Below are 20731 nucleotides of genomic sequence, written 5' to 3'. Positions count from 1 at the left end.
TATACACATCATATTGGACCGGTTTCTATTTACCTACAAGTGACAGGTTTCTCTTCAAGAACAAAAGTTGCTAAACTTTCTGACAGTCTCTCCTGTCAGAAAGCTCATCAAGAACATGAGATGCTGCACTGAACAGTCTCTCACTCTCTGTGCTGGTGCTTGGGCAGATATACCTGTGCGCAATCCGCGCAAGCAAAGGAAAGCGGTCTTTGTTTATGCGACCGTAGTCAAGGGGATTGTCACTTCTGGCGTAGTTTAGCTAGATACGTCTCAAGTTGTGGTGTAGCAGCGCTAGTTGTGGCACTGCTGTGGATCGGGTGCTTTCCTGTAGAATCTCTTGCTGTACTCTGTGTATATATATCTTGAAATTTCTGCTGAATAAACACTGCAGATCGCAAATGTGATGTCCTTATCAGAAACTTTGAAGAATTTCCACACCGCTGACATGATCGGCCTTTGTTGGGTAGCGCTGTGATAAGGGCTAGATCGATCCAGATTGAAATCAGAGCACTGAGGGGCGGGGCGAGGAGGTATATATTTTCGGCTCATATTTTCGGCCTTTTTTCTCTTTCGGCCGAAAACCGAAAGTGCCATTTTCGGCCGAAACTTTTCGGTGCATCCCTACCTACCACTTATACTTCTCCCCCGTCCTCCATTATTTGGACATACATATAGTCTCGCCTGTCACCAGCTAGTCATGTATTAAAAACATTACTTGAACATCACACATTTATTTTCCTTTGCGCATTTGCCTGCCGTGGGCAATGGTGAATTATCCTATAATTTCACTTTGACTCTCTCACCACATCTTGCAGTTACAATTGAGTCCACTGGGGGATGCTGTGAATATTTGTCATCGAGGTGTGTGAGGAGAGAAGGAGGCATGATGGCGTCTTTGTTTGCTTTCAAGCAAAGCCAAAGTGTGGCCGTACTTGTAATATTTTGACCCTTATAGAATTCTACTCTACTGCTTTACGGTTCTTATTGGAGTCATGCACATGAATAGACAAGGATTTGTTTTTATGGTGGAAAGGAAATGCGAAGCGGTACAAGAAACTCGGAAGCATATCAGACTGGTATGTACGTTAAATATCTGAACAGTGGCAGAGCGCATTTGATAAAAAGTCAACTTTCACCACTTGCTTTTCTGAATAATAACATGTGAAATGGTAAAAATGTGATAGTCTTTTTATGTAGACTCAGTGTTTATATATGTTCATTACCCTAATGTCATCAGCATTGGTTTCTATGTAAGCTCCAGGTGAGTACAAATAGTTTTTTATTGCTATTTTAAAACATGCAAAGTTCATTTAATTTTTTCCCAAAAGAATAGCATAGTTCTTGGTAACATTTGTGAATAAAACAAAATATACATTTCACATACGTGTACTTGATATTTTAATTTACGAGTAATCGATTACTCATTTTCTATGGGTTAGTGAACTCGACTATAAAATTACACCAAAAATGTCCATCCCTACTCTAAACTAGGATAGAAGAAAGTATTTTTTTTTAAATCCCACACTTCACCTTTAATCGTGTCAGTAGTATGTGGAGCTGATGGTGTGTGAAGGGTTCATACCTGAGAGAGTCTTCATCCAGCACATAAAATGACACTGTGCGAAATGAGGGAGGTAGATCGACATTGTATTCTTCACCCCAAAAAGGTGACAGTGTCTTCCATATTGTTGCTGTCCTGAGTAAGATACAGGTTGGAAACTGATTAAACCACTCAGTCTATCAAAATATAGAACACAATATACACAATATAAGTGGACAATTAACATCAACATAAAACCAACAGTCTTTACTGAAATAGTTGTGCTTAAGGGAAGTGTGACTGTTACTGGCCTATAAATGTCAACATTCATTGTCTATGACATTAAATGTCTTTAAAGTTAACATGAAACAGTGTTCACCACCCATTTTACTTCTGTAATGTGTTTTATTTTCTAGCAAAATTGGATATTCTACGAGAAACAAAATGTAGGGTGACTTGAATGCATCATGAAAAGTTGGAGAGGAGGGGTTGAAAAATAAGAGGGCTTGGAGATGGAAAGTAATTTCAGAGGCAAAGCAAGTTATTACATTTTGAAGAACGATTACAAAGAGAATTTGTTTCTCTTTGGAATAACATGCTCTGGTGAATTGTTCACAGTAAGACCAGGAACATGTATTAAGAAAATAAATACATTTATTGAATTTAATGTTGAATTTATGTTGCCTTTAAAAAATTAGAACTCCTATCAAAGGAAATGCCCCTATTGAGTAGGGAAATATAGGAAAGCAGACTGTTAATTTCAACAATAACAACAGAACTAAGAAAGCTGCTGTTATAGAAAAACAAACACTGTGATGGCCAACAAATCATAGCTGAACTAACAAAAACACACTCAGTGTCCAATAACCCCAACACTGAATTTATTTTTGCAATATTACATGCCTGACTTCACTCTGTGTATGTACAGCTGGGGTTTTTTTTTATTTTGTTTTTACATGCTACTATTTATGTCACAGCCAAAGGGATTAATAAAGAATTTTTCAATCTCTATATTTCTTACTCTGTCTCAAAAATTGAGATTCTGGAGAACAAATGTAAAGACGGCTTGCATTTAAACATTAACTAAACAGTGTCTCTTATACCATAGTGATAGACGGTGGTTAGTAACATCTACATTCTAAGCACAGAACGGCAGTTTGTGCAGATGCGATTTAAATATTCTGTACAAACAGACTTGTAAACTATGGTAATGATTATCTTAAAGCAATCCTGATAAACCAAACATCCATACTTAACATTTATTTACCTATAGATTTGGCATTCTGGGAAAAGAATGTGACTTATTGACAAAATAATCATTGTAGCTCTCGGAAAACACTCAAACTCAGTAACAGTGAGTCATTCGCAGTAGATATAAATGGTCTTATTTTTAAAACATAAAATTCCAGCTATTTTTATAGGCATTGGGAATACAGTGAGACACAATGGAGAGAGGGAGGAGTGAATAGCAGATAAAAGATTACAATAAACTTTTTCATTATGATGCACTGCTTTATAAAGAATGATAATTAGCAGTGCTTTCATTCATATAAGAACCTGGATTTCAATTCAGGACCTCCTACCTTTTATTCCATATGGATCACCTGGCATCACTATGCCTACGCAATAGTGACTACTTTTCCATCTCAGAAGTCTCACATAGGAGTACTAAGAGGTTTAGACATTTATGGCTAGCTGTGGATGGATGACTTTTACATGCCAACTATGGAAGTACACAAGCTTTGGTTCTGCACACCAAGCTATGGTAAAATGAGGGATTTCAAATTAACACAAATTAAATTAGTTCTGTTTTGCAGGAAATCTAATTTCTAACCTGTTCAAATTATGATAATTGACTTAAGATAAACTGGATTTGCAGTGCAGTCTGCAAAATAATGAGGCTTAAAATTAAATGTCAGAACACAAAAGTCATACCTACCGGATTATAGCCTCATTGTCAATTTTCACGATGCAGTATGGATCACTGCTTCCAGTTCTGCAAGTGAAAAGAACAGTCAAGTTATTGCATATGGGTAAAAACTGAAACACACAGTGACTTTCCATAGACAATCATTATTAATTGTATTATCATACACAGTTGGTTTCTGTAATAAGAGCTGTAATTAAATGCTAATTATGATGCTGTGGCTCACCCAAATCAAAAATGTATATGAATTGGTAATATATAGGAAGACAATAAATATTTAATTTATTTCTTCTTTTTCTTCTTCTTCTTCTTCTTTTTACACTCATGGAAATAAATGTTTCAATTATATTCATGTGGAAACATCTAAATTAACTGGTTTAGTTCAAGTCAAGGATATTATTTAACATCACTGAATCAACCTGAATGCATTAGATGAAGTAGAAATAGCCCCTTAAAGGAACAATTGGAAGTTACTGCCTTAACAGTGTAAGAAACTTTGAAGAACCTCTATTTTGAAGAATGCATGGTAAATGTTTTTATAGTTTGTTCTTCCAAAGGGGAATCTCATAAAAGGTGTCCATCATAGACAGCAGTTTAAATGAGCACATGATATAAACCAGCAGGTGTAGAAAGCTGATTCACAACAGTGGGTGGCAGATTTGGTGCTGACCTCTTTTGATATCCCACTGTTTAAGATGCTTCCAGTGGCCGCATTTCAGTGATTTCAGAGCACAGGATCTTTCAAAGCCCTAATACACTGTAATAGATAGCAACATACAGCTAACTGAAAGATCTCCAATCCTTCAAAAAGCATAATTATAAAATGGATAGTTCTGTTTCTGGATTGGTCAATACAAAATTACAGTCATGCCAGAATGAATTGTCCACTTATATTGTGCATATTGCTGTTACATTAGGGTAACAGCTATGACACAATACACCTGATCATCCAGTAACTGTTTATATCACTTTACAGTACCTACAGCTATAATTTCCTCTAAGAGACCACTGCAAAATTATTAATTAGTAAATTAATTAATACGATTACAATTGTAGAGAAGTCATTTGTAGTAGATTACTTATTTTGAGTAATTTACCCAACATTGGCCATGGTGCACTGAGTGTCGTGCCAAATAATGCAATTTAGTTGTGACTATATTTTAATTTCTATGTCCCACTGTCAGATAGACAAGCATTTATTAATTGCAGAATGTCTCAAATGAGCATTGAGTAGAAAAAGAGCACATGTGGAGGGAGTCTGTTGTCCCCATGAGGATAGTGAAATTCCTCTGTGGACTCAGAGGTAATGACGGCCCCTGGCAAATTTGATGAGGTGTATGAGTATATGTGTGTGTCTATGTGTGTGTAAAGAGAAGAGAATGAGTGCGCCATGTGGTGATTCATCTTTGCCTGTTGTTATCAGTGTAATGGGGAAACATGTGGCTGTCAGAATCAGGTGCTACTTCAAAAAGCACTGTGGCTTGGCAGTTGAACCACGTACTATCAAGCCCATAACACCTGCAGAAAGAAGATTGAGATGATGACAACAGAAATTCCTCTCCCGTTCTCTTTTATTGTAATTTTTTGTTATCTCTTCTTCAAGGATACACTTAATGAGTATACGAATACGACTTGACAGTGTCCAGGCCCGACTGTGACAACTGAATTTATTCAACAAACTGCAAGCTGTAGGATCTGTCTGCTCAACACTTGAGTTCAAAATGGTTTCACTAGCTATTTTGTGAAATGCAAACACAGGTTCTTAACCTTCACAGACTTCCCACCTTCTCTGCCAATCTAGGGACCCCCAGTGTTATTACATTATTATGTAATGTTAAACAGATCATTAGTAGGTGTTTATTAAAATAGTTAGAAATGTGTAATCTAAGAAATTATTTTAGATATTTAAACCTCTGAACCTCTAAACCATGGTTCCCAACCTTTTTTCATAGATTTTTTCCTCTTTATTGTTAGTGAAACTTTTCAGGTTGGGACAGAATAATCGGTTAAGAGCTAATGATTAATTGTTGCAATAATCGCCAAATAATCGTTCTAATAATTGTTAGATGAATCGATTATCAAAATAATCGTTAGTTGCAGCCCTATTTTTCAAACAATGACAATTCAAAAATCTTAAAAATCCCATAGACTTACATTGACGGACTGTTCAAAAGAGTCAATTACTTTATTAATACAGTATATATGTACACCAGTAAAACAAGACTAGTTGTCTGAATGGTCAACTTTACATTGGCCCTTCTGTAACGGTTGTGGAAGTAGGAGAAGGCAGACGAAGGTTGAGGATCCAAATGCAGTTATCTTTATTTATTAAACTAACACAAAGGAAAACCCACGATGGGGAAACAAACATAAAACTAGAAAACACAGAAACTAGAAACACGGGAATACAGGCTTAGGAGGACCATCCTACCACCACATTCAAACGATCAAACAACGACTGACAGAGACTGAACAAACAGACAGGGTTTAAATACAAGAATCTGGGACAAAGGGGCCAATGAACAAACAGAACACAAACTAGATGATAAGGTGATTAACAGAAACCAAAGGCAAATTAACAAGGGCAGGTGAAAACAATGAACAGTGAACACGAGGGAAAACAAGACTGTGGAGCTACAAAAGGGACAAAAGTGAAAACTAAGGAGTACAAAAGTGACAAAAATGGTAAACAAAAGGGCAACAGTGGAACAAGACAGGGTATACATAACACCTTCTAGCTAAATGAAAAACAAAACCACAACTTATTCAAAGAAATCAAGCAATAGACATATCTGTGATTGGTTAATGCTTCACTGCTGCAAAAAAATATCTTGTAAATAGATTTTTTGGTGCAACTGGAAGAAACTTCAATGGAATGCTATAATCAACACTTTTTACGATTAGTTTATTGTGGCAGCTGTAACTGTAATCACAACTGATTATTCGATTGTGCAGCCCTTCTCAGGTCCCCTCCTTCAGTGTCAGTATACAGGATTTTTCTAATCCTAAATAAGCTAAAAGATTCCAGGTATCATTCATGTCCATAGCACAAGCAGTGCGGTACAAGTAAATGATGAAGTTTAATATTTTGGGTTAGGTTAAACACCTTACCCTGTATAAACAATAATAATAGTGATACTTCACTTAGTACACTCAGTATCAACAGTATCAACAGCCAGTAAGTCTTGTAAAAATCCCAATATTTCAAACAAACATTTATTTCAGAGAAACTCATATTCCCAGTTCCCAGGTGCTGGTTTATTAGGTGATCAAGCACCCATTGCTTGATTATCATTGCTCACAGTTTGAAATTTCCTATTCTTTCCAGGGCGTTGCAATCATTTGAAAAAAAATTTGGGGTTGGTATTCATTACAAAAGCTCAACCAGGGCATGTGTAAATAAAAGGGGGAGGCGGAGTGTTTGTGGATAGCATGTGTAATCTGTCACTGTGTGTTGTTTGGCAATGTCACCACACTGTCAATGCAAACACTCTTCACAATACATCTGCTGTAAGGGTTGGTACACACTCATACACAAACACTTTTAAATATCACTGACCATCAACCAGCAAGTTCAATTTGCTGGAGTGATTAATTTAATCTATAATGATACAAGGAAGTTAATTCAGTGGCTCAGGAAGAGAAGGGCTAAGAATCACATTTTCTTTGCAGTCATATGCCCACACTGCTGAAATGCTTATGTGTATTACCTTTCTAATGAAAACAGTCATTCACTGATAGAATTTTGGCGAGATGTCCTTCGGCCAAACAAAAGCAGATAAATTGTTGTCACATTGACAGTGGTGAAATCAGTTTCTAACCTCATGCCAGGAGAAGGAAAACAATAAGCTGAGCACTGCATGAATTTGTGTTATACAAAATGGAATGCTGCTAATTAGAAAATGGGGACGTCGAACCAATTAACAAGATTCCTTTATTTACACTGCTCATTAAGGGTATGAAAAAGATGTTTGGTACAAGCTTCCAAATAAAAAAGGGGGGGGGGGGGGCATCCAAGATCAAAAGTATTCTTTGTTTGAGATGCGTAACACTGAATAGAAATACACACACAAGTAAACGGTTTAAAAGTACTTTGCAATTAATTATTACGGTAAATAGAAATTTATAGAAGCAACAGGATATTTCTCTCTGTTCTACTGTTGCGTATGTGTTTGTTTCTGTTATTGTGTCAAATCCTTACTAGTCCAAATCATCAAAGGTACTAAAACAACACACACACAAAAACCTTTCTAACTTTCAATAAATTCAGAAATTGTTCAGCTCATATCAATGGCAAAACTCAATAAATAATCCAAGCTCTAATTTCCCCCTGTAAAGAAAACCCCCATGTAAATAACTGTATCACATTTACTCTATAGCATATATTTAATATGTACATAAAACATTAAAATGATCATTCATGCTTATTGAGAATAATTGTTATATATGATATAATTTGCATGTGTAATTTCAGTTTATGACAATTGCTTCAAATATAGTATTGGATAAGATTGGATGTAAAAATATATATTAACATTTATAATATATATTGTGTCATTTCGTACCATAACATACAATAGCAATCCACATTTGTCTGCACTTTTCTGCTCTCTAGATAGAATACTAAATGTGGTTGTATATCTGTCAAATCCCTCCTAGGCTACTACTTTCAGGTAATGAATCATCTTTATATACTGTATGTTAATCACATCCAAAACATTTCTATCTAGTTCATCTCAAAATTACTGTTGAACACAACACACATAAAAGTCATCACTTACATGTCCTTGATTGGCAGGTTCTTCCCTTCCACAATCCTGATGAATAACGTACTTCGTTTAGCCATGCTGTCACTGTATCAACAGGCGCTGGTACTTATTATTCCTTCAATAACGCGCATGTAAGCGCACAAGAGTGTTATAAGCATTGCAAAACAGCCAGAAGAACAGACGGTTCAAGAAGCGGCACCGCTGTTTCCCACACAATCCACGCGTTTGACGCGGGCGGGTATGATCTCGGTGGGTTGTTTGAAGGAGGAGTGACTGACTGGATCATACACTTGAAGATTGGAAGTATTGGGCAGACTGAACGACGCGACAACACTAAAACGCGCCCGTTATTTCGAGGAAGCAAACTGCCCGCGAGCGACTCTAGACAGCTTTGTTGATTATAAAGAGAGCGTTCAAGTAGTGTCGCGTCGCGTCAAATTTAAACGACTGTGATTCGTTATGCGACAGACTCCCGGGAAATGTCTTCATGTGTGGTCATATTGGCATTACCTTCGAGAGAGCTAAGGGGCCGCGTCCGTCTGAGCAGTTTTTAATTGTTTTCCAATTTAAACAGACGTTGGCCGGACGTCTTTAACCCTTTTGACGCTGTTTTATCAGCGTCTCGCGATAGAGCGCCGCGTTTTTTAGACGCAGTGTCACGTTAAAAACGCGTCTCGACACTCCTGCGTTCTGCTCTATCTCGTGGTGCTGCATCTAGATTTTTTTCTAAATAAAAAATGTTTTCTAATTTTTTTTTTATCTCAAGTATTCCATAAGCATATTCATCTCCATTGTGTTTGGATCAGTCAATATGAGCCTAATAACAAGTCTAAATTTCCAATCACTTAAAGGGATAGCTCACCAAAAAAATAAATACAATTCTCTCATCATTTACTCACCCTCATGCGATCACAGATATGTTTGACTTTCTTTCTTTGCTGAACTTCAACAAAGATTTTTAGAAGAATATTTCAGCTCTGTAGGTCCATACAATGCAAGTCTCTGGAGTCCAAAACTGTAGGGTCCAACAGATAAAGGTTGCATAAAAGTAATCCATATGACGTCGGTGGATTAATCCATGTCTTCTGAAGCAATATGATAGGTGTGGGTGAGAAACAGACTAATTAAGTACAATTAATTTCACATTTCTAACAAACACGTTTCTAACAATATTTAAGTCTTTTTTTTTTTTTTTACTATATATTCTTCTCCCTGCCCAGTAGATGGTGATATGCACGAAGAATGCGAATTGCCAAAAATAAAAGTAGAAGAATGTGAAAGTGGAGATTGATAGTAAAAAAGGACTTCAATTTTCATCTGTTTCTCACCCACACCTATCATATCGCTTCTGAAGACATAGATTTAACCACTGGAGTCTTATGGATTACTTATATGCTGAAATATGTGCTTTTGGAGATTCAAAATGTTGGTACCCATTGACTTGCATTGAATGGACCTACAGAACTGAAATATTCCTTTAAATATCTTTGTTTTTGTTCAGCAGAAGAAAGAAAGTTTTAAACATCTTGGATGGATTGAGGATGAGTAAATGATGAAAGAATTTTCAGTTTTGGGGAACTATTCCTTAAACAAAACTATGTGTTTTATGGGGGCCTTTAGCCCCAGCAACAGTGGTCCTTTTTATCTCAAATACTGTCATTTAACTTATTGGACAGTTATTAAAAAAAACTTGAACAAAACCGAAAATGATAGATAAGTATTTTGTCTAAAAATAAATGTGATAATTTCAGGGATTTTAATTAATTAAACAGGTGTGTTTAGGAAAATACTGTAGTAGTTTTTGCTGCTGTTTAGTGTTTTGGGAGAAAATAAATTAAAAGTGTCTTTTACCCCAGGATTCCTTTTGCCCCGGTGTATTCTACATATACACATAAGATGCAACCAAACTTATTAATTGAATGCATTTTCACCATCATATAAAAACATGTTCCCTGCATGGTATTTTATAATAACGTGAAATGTTTTAACATGTAATCTGCTTTTTCACTTCCTTTTTCAAAAAGTCATACTGCTTCTTTATTAATGACCTCATTCGAGACATGCTATGACTGATAAGCTCATGATCTAACAAAGTAGTTGAAAGAGACTATCCAATAAAAATTGTGTAAATTAATAAAAATATAATTAATGTGGTAATATCTAAATTAACTGAATTAACTAAAAATTTATTTTATTCAAGTCTAAATTAGTATTTAAAATCACTGAGTCAACCTGAATACAGTTACATGACAAAACCGGTAGTGTTAGATCAGCCAGAATAAAGATTCCAGCTTACCAGGTTTTACAGTGTACATACACAAACTGAAATGTCTCACATATCTGGCCTGTGTGGATGCAGGCAGCTGATGATTAAACAAGTCTAATGGGAAAAAACTTTCGAAAGGCAACATGATTATGGTCTTTGAAGGAAATCAAAGCATAGACACATTCTGATGCGCAAGAAGTGCCTTCAACATGGGCAGAACTATCAGAGAATGATCAAGACCCTCAAGATGGAACAAGAATGTTGATTCACTGCCCAGACAGAGATGTTTTCAAGACAGACATAAACAGACAAAATGATCAACACTACAACAATGAAAGGAAAGTGTAGATATTTGAGTCTGGAATCTGCACTTTGAGGTCCTGAATTCAAAAACATTTTCGAATAGGTTAAAATGGCAATACCATAGAGGCCCTTGTAAGGTTTTCCTGCAATCCACCAGCAGTGCAACACTGTTTATGTATGTGAGCATGGGCTGGAGTGACTCATTGATCCAGGAATACAGATGGAGTAACGATACCTCTAGTGCCGAGACCAGAGGATGGGAAATACTGTGTGGGTTTCTTGTGACTCACCGGTCTATCAAAGAGTTACCTGAGCGTGTCTCTGCAAATTAAATATAATGTTTGTGTGCATGAATATGAGTTGCAATTTATCAGAGGCTTTTCATTCGGTATTAAAGAATATACAATATTGTTTTCAAATTCTTCTGTTATTCTGTGATGGATGTACAAGTAGTAGTACCACTGGACTAGTTGTACAACCACCTTGACCTACATGTGAATTATGTCCAAAATAACATAATAATAATAATAATTTTAAAAAATTCAAAAAGACTCTAAATGCTAATTTATACATTTACCATTCCTTTCAGTAAAAACAATTTAAATTCCAGAAATCTTTCTGTATTTTCTAACTACAGAGTTATGATAGTTTTTATCAGTGAAAGCAGTGTGACATGCTACACTTCAGCATTTTCCAAATTTTTGCATAAATTGTTATACGTGCAGTTTATATGACCTCATGTTTGTTGAGAGACTACTCAATGTAGATTATACATTGACAAAAATGATACATGGAGTATAAGTAGGCTACTTTAAAAAAAAGTTATCTTTTGGACATTGTTGGCATTACAAGTCATCTGTTGTTTCCAGCTGATAACCGTAATCTGACACATACACACACATGTTTGCAAAATAAATGTTTACTATATAAAGTGTGAAATTGCAAAAAGTTTATTAAGATTATTCTGTTTTATACTGTAATTTAATTTTCAGATTTTTCTTCATGTTTATTCATATTCATTTTCTTGACATTCTTATGCATTTACTTTGATTTATTCAATTTTGGGTTAAAATAAATTATTGGTAGATAAATGCTTATCCTGTGTCTTCTCTTTGTAACACCATGGTCAGGTTTGATGACAAGCATAATGACATAAATCGCAAATCACTTCAAATCAATTTTAAAATGCTAAACTTTGACAAATAATAGTTTGATTAAGTCTAAATATATATCAAAATGCTTATCTTGTGATAAAATGTAAAATTAGGTTACAACAAGTCCTCAGACAACACAGCAGGTGGCTACAGCAATCTACTGGCTGTTACTGGCATGACATGGGTTTCAAGTCATGTTATTTATATCATGTTATTTATATTTTGTGTACCAGATGGCATAATCTGCCTTCAATTTGTCACATTTTCATATTTCTTCCATGTTTCAACTTATAGAAGTGTAGTTTCTTAATTTTTATTTATTTATTTAATTATTTTCCAAAATGTGCTTATTTGTAGATGCAAATTATTGGTAACATGTAGAAATGTACATGTAAATAAGATGAAAATAGCATAAAATCCCAAAAGAAATAATTTTATTGTTCTTACTTCAGGGAAGAAGAAATTGTATCATTATCATCATCACCCTTGCGGTCAAAAATGACCGTGAATACCAAAAGGAGGTGCCATTTTTCAGTACCAAAGGAGAGTTAAAGTAATTTCTGTATAGATAAGTTAAGCTTAACCGACAGCATTTGTGGCAACACAAATCTTTTAACCAATTTTTTTTCAACTCGTCCCTCCTTTTCTTTAAAAATGGTGTGTTACAGCGAGGCTCTTACAATGGAAGTGAATGGGGCCAATTATTGGAGGGTTTAAAGGCAGAAATGGGAAGCTTATAATTTTATAAAAGCACTTGCATTAATTCTTTGTTAAAATTCATGTATTATTTGAACTGTAAATTTGTTCAAATCATAATTTTTATCGTCATTTTAAGGTTTGTTGACATTACATCAACATATAGCAACGGAGTTGTAAAATTGACAACAACTTTACATAGAAAAGGTTAGTAAGTGATTATCTCACACTAAAATCATGTTTACACACATATTGTTTATGTCTTGTGTCTAAAAATATCTAGTGAATATTTTTACGTTTATGGATTGGCCCCCATTCACCTCCATTGTAAGTGTCTCACTGTTACCTCGATTTTTGCTCTTTTTTTTAAAAACGAATAGGAGGGATGAGTCACAAAATTTTTGTGTTAATCAATATTATGCCAAAAATGGTGTCGATTGTGTTCATCAACTTGTTTTGAACCTGGAATACAATAGACATACAATAGACTTTTCAGCAAAATCTCAACAGCAAAACAAAAACAAAACACAAATCAGTTAATTTTGTTGACCCTTGCCTAAATGTATGGCAACATTGTCACTAAGATATGTGCTAGGCTACACCAGTACAATTTTCACCTATAAGTGTTATCTTAAATAAATATGTCTACAAATGTCTTCATCATTTGTCAACTCCCCACTAGGAAACATTAAAATGACTGTAACTGTTGGACATATTTGCTTTGTCACTAAAGAGCACCATCTAGTGAACCACATCTGTATGTGGCACTCAATGTAGTAAGTGTGTTTTGTGGACGTTTTTATTTATTTATTTGACCTTTGATCATTAAACAATGCTGAAGTCACAAGAGTTTACATACACATTTGGAAAAAGATAATGGATACAAATATGCTTTCAACAAAGCCATTCTGGTTACATTATTCAACATGCAAGAAAAAGTTCTACAGGACAAAATCTGATGTCGTCAGCGTTTATAAAAGTGCCATTTTTTCAAAAAGCACTTGATAGACAGACAGCAATGTAACATACATGCACAATTTGAGTGTTATACAATTAATGCCACAATTTGAACTTTCCTCACGTCCTATCTATTTAACTTTTCAAAATAAATTTATTTTATGGTTCTTTGCGGCACCTTGGGTTTATCAAGAACTATGATTTGCTGTTTGTTTGTTCTATAGTTCTTTGGAGATTAAAAAAAAACTTCAGATCAGTGTTTTAGTTTCTGGGTTCTTTAAAGCAACAGAACATGAACTAGAGAATAAAATGCTTTTTGTGGCACTTAAAAATGTCCTACTATGCCATCAGGCTCTTAAACCCTTTTTGATTCTAACTGTAATATTTATTTTTAAGAGTGTCATCATACTGTTTAAAACAGTCTATCCGCTCTTCTTTATTTTTCTATTAGACGTATTGAAAGAGAAAACACTGCATAGTAGTTTTGTTTTCCCGGTTTACCTAATGCATTGATGGTGTCTTTGGAAGCTCACAGTTTTTATAGCTTTATGCCATCAGAAGTCTGAAGTACTCCAGACCTGGGCACAGTGTCAGATGTGGTATACTTTTTCCCCTCTGATTCATAGGCAGGATTGTCGTAGGGATGCACTGAGTTCTTCAGGTTATGGACGTCATAGCGGGGCATACGAAATGAGTTCATAACTGTGATGGGCTTGGAGTCTTTTCTGCTACAGCTGGATTGAAAAGATTCAGACATTTGTTATAAAAAAGATCGACATTAGAAGAGGCTTTGAGCAATCTGATGCACCTAAGACACACTTACAATGTATAAATGTCATTGCATTAGAAAGCAAAAACATCAAACCAAGTGGTATTTATTTTAAAGGAATAAATTTGTTTTTATATAATGTTCAAAATTAAGACCAAAATGTATTTGGACACTTTCAAGTTGTCAAAAATCAGGGGAACTGACTTCATACATGTACTAAAAATGACAATGGGAGCAGTTACTTACAAAAATGACTAAGAAAGGATTTTGTTGTCTAATGCAATGGCATTAGCTTATACATTTTAAGTGTGGCTGAAAACATTTTGGAGTAACTGTATATGAGGTTTACTTATAGTTTTACTCACCAGACTAAGCATAGCATGATAAAGAAAAAGAGCAAAAGTAGACCCACAGCCGCACAGAGGATGGCAATAATGACAATCATGGTAGGAGATCTCCTATTTGGACCATCATTGATGCTTTGAGGGTCTTTTGCTGTATAAATAGATTGATGTTTTAATCATTCCAATGTTTCTTAGCAGTTTGAATATTAATTCAAATGATAACTTGATATTATGAACTCTGTGGAATCTTACATTTGTAAAGAGGGATTTCGTCAGACCAGTCTGTTTGACTAATAATTATCTTGCTGTTTCCATCCACAAGAACATACTTGAATCTGCAAGTGAAAAACACACACAGTTACAGCAAAACCTTTCTCGAATTACATGCACAACACAAGTTTGGGCTACTTAAGGGCATTTATTAAAGAAATTGTTCATCCAAAAATGGAAATTCTGAGTCATTATTTACACACCCTGGTATCGTTCCAAGCCTGTATGCTTTTGCCGTATTTTTCTATGGAGAATAAGTAATATTTTTTAAGACCTACCAGTGAATGATGACTTTGGAAGACTTATATCTAGTGCACAAATCACATACACTTTTACATTTTGGTATTTTCAAGAGCTTGACCGACATGGACAGGCAAACCTTTCTATGTAACATTTTCTGTTTTGTGTTCCATGGAAAAACAGCATACATGTTTGGAATGACAAGAGTCACTAAATAATGATCATTCTCATGTGTGGGTGATCTATTCATTTAAGTATCCTACCTAACAGTGGATCCAACAGGTAATACTCCATTACAGTTGGTGGTAGTGCAATTTCCATCTGCTCCGACAACGAAGTAGAGAGTATCTGATAAGCCACTGCAGGGGAAATCTTTCAGAAATCCAACTTTGGTTAGAAAGTAGTTTTTTGACAGCTGGTCAATGAATGCTGATGGGTAAGGTGACAGGCTGAGGATGTCGGGTTTTGCGCTGTCCAATTCAAACTTATTGATTGCTGAATGAAAGAAGGTACAGAAGTTACAGAAATTAGAAAAGTATACCCTAGTTTATCAAGACCCCAAATACCCATTTGGTAGTCTCACCATGTGTAACATTTGTTACATATTTTTAGTGACATCACATATATGCACTCATTCATCCTCACCCTTCATGAAAGTAAACAGAGTTCTTTATTAATTTCTAAAAAAAAAAATACGTATACCTGTGGATAGCGATGGCACCAGCCATATCTCACAGTTATCTGGAGTGCATATCTGGTTAAATTTACAATGTGGCTGCTTCAGTATTACAGAATTAGTGGTGATTTTGGCTTGGAAATCATTAGCGGTGATCTCCGGCTTGTTTGCCTGACCTGTAGAAACAGAAAGTGCATTAGAAAGTTTATAGAGCCATTTTATAGTGCCACTGTTGTTCGAAGTTAATCCCCATTCAACTCCACTAGTCAGTGAGTGAATAATAGTGGGCTCAACCTGTTTCACTTGCTCCTGTCACAGGGAGAATTATTGTGCAACACCTACAAACTACAAATGGTGTAATTAGAAAGCTACAGGCGTACCTGTGGAAAACAATGGGCAAGGATGGGCTGTACATATCTTGCCTTGTCTCTTAGTTTCTGTCTCTTTTTAGATTCTGTTCTTACAATTAGACATCAGTGTTTAGCTGTGTGGTGGGTCATTCTCACAAAATGGTGTCATTTGTATGTCCCCATTATTTACAACTTATATAATTAACAGGATACAGAACGTATACTCCAAATACAATGTAATACAAAAGAAAACGTAAAAAAAATATACTTTTTTTAATCAAATAATTTTTAAAGAAATGATTGTTTTCACATCATATATATATATATACATACACAGTGCATTCATAAACTTTCTACCCCTTTTTTCTCCCATTCTTCTCTGCAGATCCTCTTAAGCTCTGTCAGGTTGGATGGTGACCGTTGCCATTTTCAGGTCTCTCCAGAGATGTACGATTGGGTTCAAGTCCAGGCTCTGGCTGGGCCACTCAAAAACATTCACATAGTTGTCCGTAAGCCACTCTGTTACTGTCTTAGCTGTGTGCTTAGGGTCATTGTCCTGTTGGAAGGTGCACCTTCAGCCCTGTCTGAGTGCTCTGGACGTTTTCATTAAGGATATCTCTGTATTTTGCTGCGTCCAGCTTTTCTTCAACCCTGACCAGTCCCCTAGTCCTGCCGCTGAAAAACACCCCCATAGCATGATGCTTCGCCCTTGGGATGGTACTGTGTAGGTGATGAGCAGTGCCTGGTTTCCTCCAGACATGATGCTTGGAATTGAGGCCTATCAGTTCAATCTTCATTTCATCAGACCAGAGAATCTTGTTTCTCACAGTCTGAGAGTCCTTCAGGTCTTGTACTGAGGAGAGCCTTCCATCTGGCCACTCTGCCATAAAGCCCAGATTGGTGGAGTGTTGCAGTGATGGTTGTCCTTCTGCAAGTTTATCCCATCTCCACACATGATTTCTGGAACTCAACTAGTGTGACCATCGGGTTCTTGGTCACCTCTCAAACCAAGGCCTTTCTCCCCCGACTGCTCAGTTTGGCCAGCACTAGAAAGAGTCCTAGTTGTCCCAAACTTCTTCCATTTAAGAATTATGGAGGCCACTGTGCTCTTGGGAACCTTCAATGGAGCCAAAATTATATAATTTTGCTCTGATAATGTTCCCCAACTCTGAGGATTGTTTTTTCCAGCAGTACCAATCTCTATGCCACACAGCCAGGTCAATCAAGGTGTAGATGGAGGACCCCCGGATCAAGACCCTGTCATGGGCAGCCCAATCTCCAGACCTGAACCCCATTGAAAACCTCTGGAATGTGATCAAGAGGAAGATGAATGGCCACAAGCCATCAAACAAATCTGAGCTGCTTGAATTTTTGCGCCAGGAGTGGCATAAAGTCACCCAACAGCAATGTGAAAGACTGGTAGAGAGGCGTTAGTTGGTGTGCCAAGACGCATGAAAGCTGTGATTGAAAATCAGGGTTATTCCAACAAATATTGATTTCTGAAAGTTACTGAAACTCTTCCAAAGTTAAATCATTAGTATTGCGTTGTTTAAAAATGTATATGAACATGTTTCTTTGCATTACTCGAGTTCTAAAAACACTGCATCTTTTTTATTATTCTGACCAGTTGTCATTTTCTGCAAATAAATGCTCTAAATGACAATAGAATTTGGGAGAAATGTTGTCAGTGCTTTGTAGAATAAAACAAAAATGTAAATTTTACTCAAACACATACCAATAAATAGTAAATCTAGAGAAACTGATAATTTTGCAGTGGTCCCTTCATATTTTCCAGAGCTATAGTATATTATATAGGATCCAAGATCATTCTATAAAAAATGGCAATGTTTTCTGAAAATGACACTGGTTCAGATTGATACATAAAATGCTGTTCTTTAATAATTAGCTATAATTTTTAAGATCTTAATCTTAATCTTTTTATGTCTTCAAGTTTCATCCTAGCTGACCTCATTCAGCAGTTTGTGGACAATCCTTACGCCAACTGTGGCCTGGAAATTCAAATACAGAATAGCAATGGTATTATAAAACAGGATGGACTTGGTCTTGAGTACAAATATACAATCTTGGGTGGAGTTCTTGAAGATTTTTTATTTATTTTTTTTGAGAGAGAGCTAAGGAAGAGATTTGACATTTGTTGTTAAAAGTTGAGCTTTTATAGTCTTTGTTCAATAGCCTTTATTTATGTTAATACACACAACAGGCAGAAATCAAACATGAAAATTTACTAGGATATATTGTACACTTTACTCTCACTTTTCACAATCCACCTTTCACAAATGAGCTCAAGTAAAAGGTAAACAAAACTATTAGAAAGCAAATAGAGTGGAGTCATATTGTAATACTGACATCAGATCTCTACAGCAACCACTATTTCAAAAGAACAAGCAAACATAGATAATTAAAGCTAAAATACACTTACTTTGTACCATCTGGATACAAATAGACAGCACTGACATCAAACGGATCACTGCATTTGTTTTCATCTTGAAGAATACAGCTAGCTTCTTATTAATACAATCCTGAGCAAGATCAAACCTGGCTAGCCTAGCACTCAGTAATAAGCCTTGTATAAATGAATTGACTCAAATAAAAAGAGGTAGAAGGGAGGGGACAGCTTTCTCATGAGGGTGTGTGAACCCCAGATAGAAACTGGGAGGTGATTTGCGCATAACAACATCCTGACAAATGCTGACTACTGTTACTATGTAACCTTTGAAAAATGTTTTCATATAATTTTTAACAATTCTACCTTGAATCGTGTGCATTATCAATTACAAAGTCATTACATGGTGCCAAGATAACCTGAAATTGCAATAAGTGATCAAAATTCTGTCATCATTTGTCATCCTCATGCTGTTCCTTAAACCATTATAAATTACTTTCTTCTGACAAGCACAAAAGGAGATGTTAGGCAGTGTTTATACTATTGAATGTCGACTAAGGCTTTCATTCTGCTGAACATCTTCTTTAGTGTTCCAGGGAAGATAGAAACTCCTGTGGGTAAACTATCCCTTTAATGGTAAATAAAGTGAAGTTGGATTGAAAGAGAGTTTGAGTGACTAATGTTAGTAACTAAAGTCAACAACTGCATGCTGGTGACTTCATTCCCACAAAAGCAGGCAAGTCTTGTATTAGCCACCACATTTAAAAGCAGGGGTGTGTAGTTTAGTTACACAATTAAATCAGTCTTTGAAAAATAGAAGCAGTGCTCCATTCCTAGTCTTAGGGCATAGGAAATAATGGGTGTTACCTAAATTGCAAGTATTAATTAATAAGATAATAAATATCAAAATTATTCATTTTTAATTAGCACCACAATATTGGTTTTCGGGACCAAGCAGGTCACATATTCTGTTATCCCAGAAACTGCCTACATATTTTCTTTTAAAAAAAGAAAAGAAAAAGAGGTTACCTGGGTAAAAACCAGCCTAACCAGGCCTGCTTAGACATGACACAAATAAACTAGTTTAGAAGCATAAAGTCGTTTTTAAATCTCTCACTCTCTCTCTCTTGTGAGATATTCATATATATATATATATATATATATATATATATATATATATATATATATATATATATATATATATATATAAATTAACATGGTAAGCTCAGAATAAACATCACTGGCAAACACTAAAATGGTCAGTTAACATCATGACGTAATAAGAATCCCAAATCCTATAGTGGTAAATCAGACTATAAACTAAAGCAATTAACAGTATTTACTGAGTGGTAAGGTTGGAGGGTATGTTATGTAGCACCGCTGTTTTAACATTTACAGTGTATTAAAGAAATACACTGCAATACAAAAGACAACAGGATCCAAACAGTGACTATTACAGTTACAACATTATTACATTTAAATGTAATGTCAATGCTGACTTTACCTCATACTTAGATAACACTTTACTAGTGAAAGAAATTTCTTATAATTGGTGTAATATTATAAAATGCTCCATGTGTTTGTGTCACAGAGCAAGAGCGAGACAGAAACCCAAGAGCAGAGGAACAGTTTGTCTTGGTTACTGTTGTAACTAACCTCTGTTCCCTGATATCGATGTAGTGACACTAGGGGTCGCTCTTGGGAGCCCCAAATACCTCTGATCTTTGAGAAAAGGCCAATGGGAATTGGCGGGTGAAATTTGCATGCAACTCCCCTGGACATACGGGTATAAAAAGAGCTGGATCGCAACCACTCATTCAGGTTTTGTGCTTAGGAGCCGAGACAGGGTCACAGACATTTCAGTATTTATATACAAATATACAGTATAGGAACACAAACCATTTAAAAACCCAATGTGTGTGTGTGTGTGTGTGTGTGTGTGTGTCAGATCTGCTCTATCATTCTGAAGCACATTTTGAGTTTTATGCAGTAAAGTAAAAAGGAAAGTATCAGCTTTTTAATTATATCAGTATTGTTTCTACTGCAAACTGTTGCATAATTTTGAA

General features: G+C 35.7%; 2 protein-coding genes across 2 annotated transcripts in view; both read right to left on the bottom strand.

Annotated features, from left to right (window-relative positions):
• LOC127629448 (ras GTPase-activating protein 4-like) overlaps nt 1–8546 on the bottom strand; it is a 72960-nt gene extending 64414 nt beyond the window's left edge. The window contains exons 1-3 of the mRNA XM_052106556.1: nt 8249–8546; nt 3480–3536; nt 1583–1696 (exon numbers count right to left, since the gene is read on the bottom strand). Coding sequence (XP_051962516.1) covers nt 1583–1696; nt 3480–3536; nt 8249–8313 — 236 coding nt within the window. The 5' untranslated portion in view covers nt 8314–8546. The remainder of the gene's footprint in view (nt 1–1582; nt 1697–3479; nt 3537–8248) is intronic.
• A 3768-nt stretch (nt 8547–12314) lies between these two features.
• Nucleotides 12315–18850, bottom strand: LOC127628414 (uroplakin-3b-like). Its single transcript, XM_052105145.1, has 6 exons — nt 18702–18850; nt 15938–16087; nt 15499–15730; nt 14978–15060; nt 14747–14876; nt 12315–14346 (listed from the first exon to the last, which is right to left on the bottom strand). The coding sequence occupies exons 1-6, from the start codon at nt 18763–18765 to the stop codon at nt 14151–14153; spliced, it is 855 nt and encodes a 284-aa protein (XP_051961105.1). The 5' UTR covers nt 18766–18850; the 3' UTR covers nt 12315–14150.
• Between the last annotated feature and the right edge of the window lie 1881 nt (nt 18851–20731).

This window comes from Xyrauchen texanus, chromosome 3 (genome assembly GCF_025860055.1).
Source record: "Xyrauchen texanus isolate HMW12.3.18 chromosome 3, RBS_HiC_50CHRs, whole genome shotgun sequence".
Taxonomy (NCBI): Eukaryota; Metazoa; Chordata; class Actinopteri; order Cypriniformes; family Catostomidae; genus Xyrauchen; species Xyrauchen texanus.
This window is presented reverse-complemented; position numbering and strand designations above follow the sequence as displayed.

What these genes read in the sequence shown, in the direction of transcription:
- LOC127628414 (XM_052105145.1), bottom strand. Translation starts at nt 18,765, where the DNA reads ATGAAAACAAATGCAGTGATCCGTTTGATGTCAGTGCTGTCTATTTGT. An exon ending in TTGTATCCAGATGGTACAAA is followed by an intron (nt 16,088 to 18,701) that starts GTAAGTGTATTT and finishes CTGTTTCTACAG; the next exon opens with GTCAGGCAAACAAGCCGGAG. An exon ending in CCTGTTGGATCCACTGTTAG is followed by an intron (nt 15,061 to 15,498) that starts GTAGGATACTTA and finishes TTTCACTTGCAG; the next exon opens with ATTCAAGTATGTTCTTGTGG.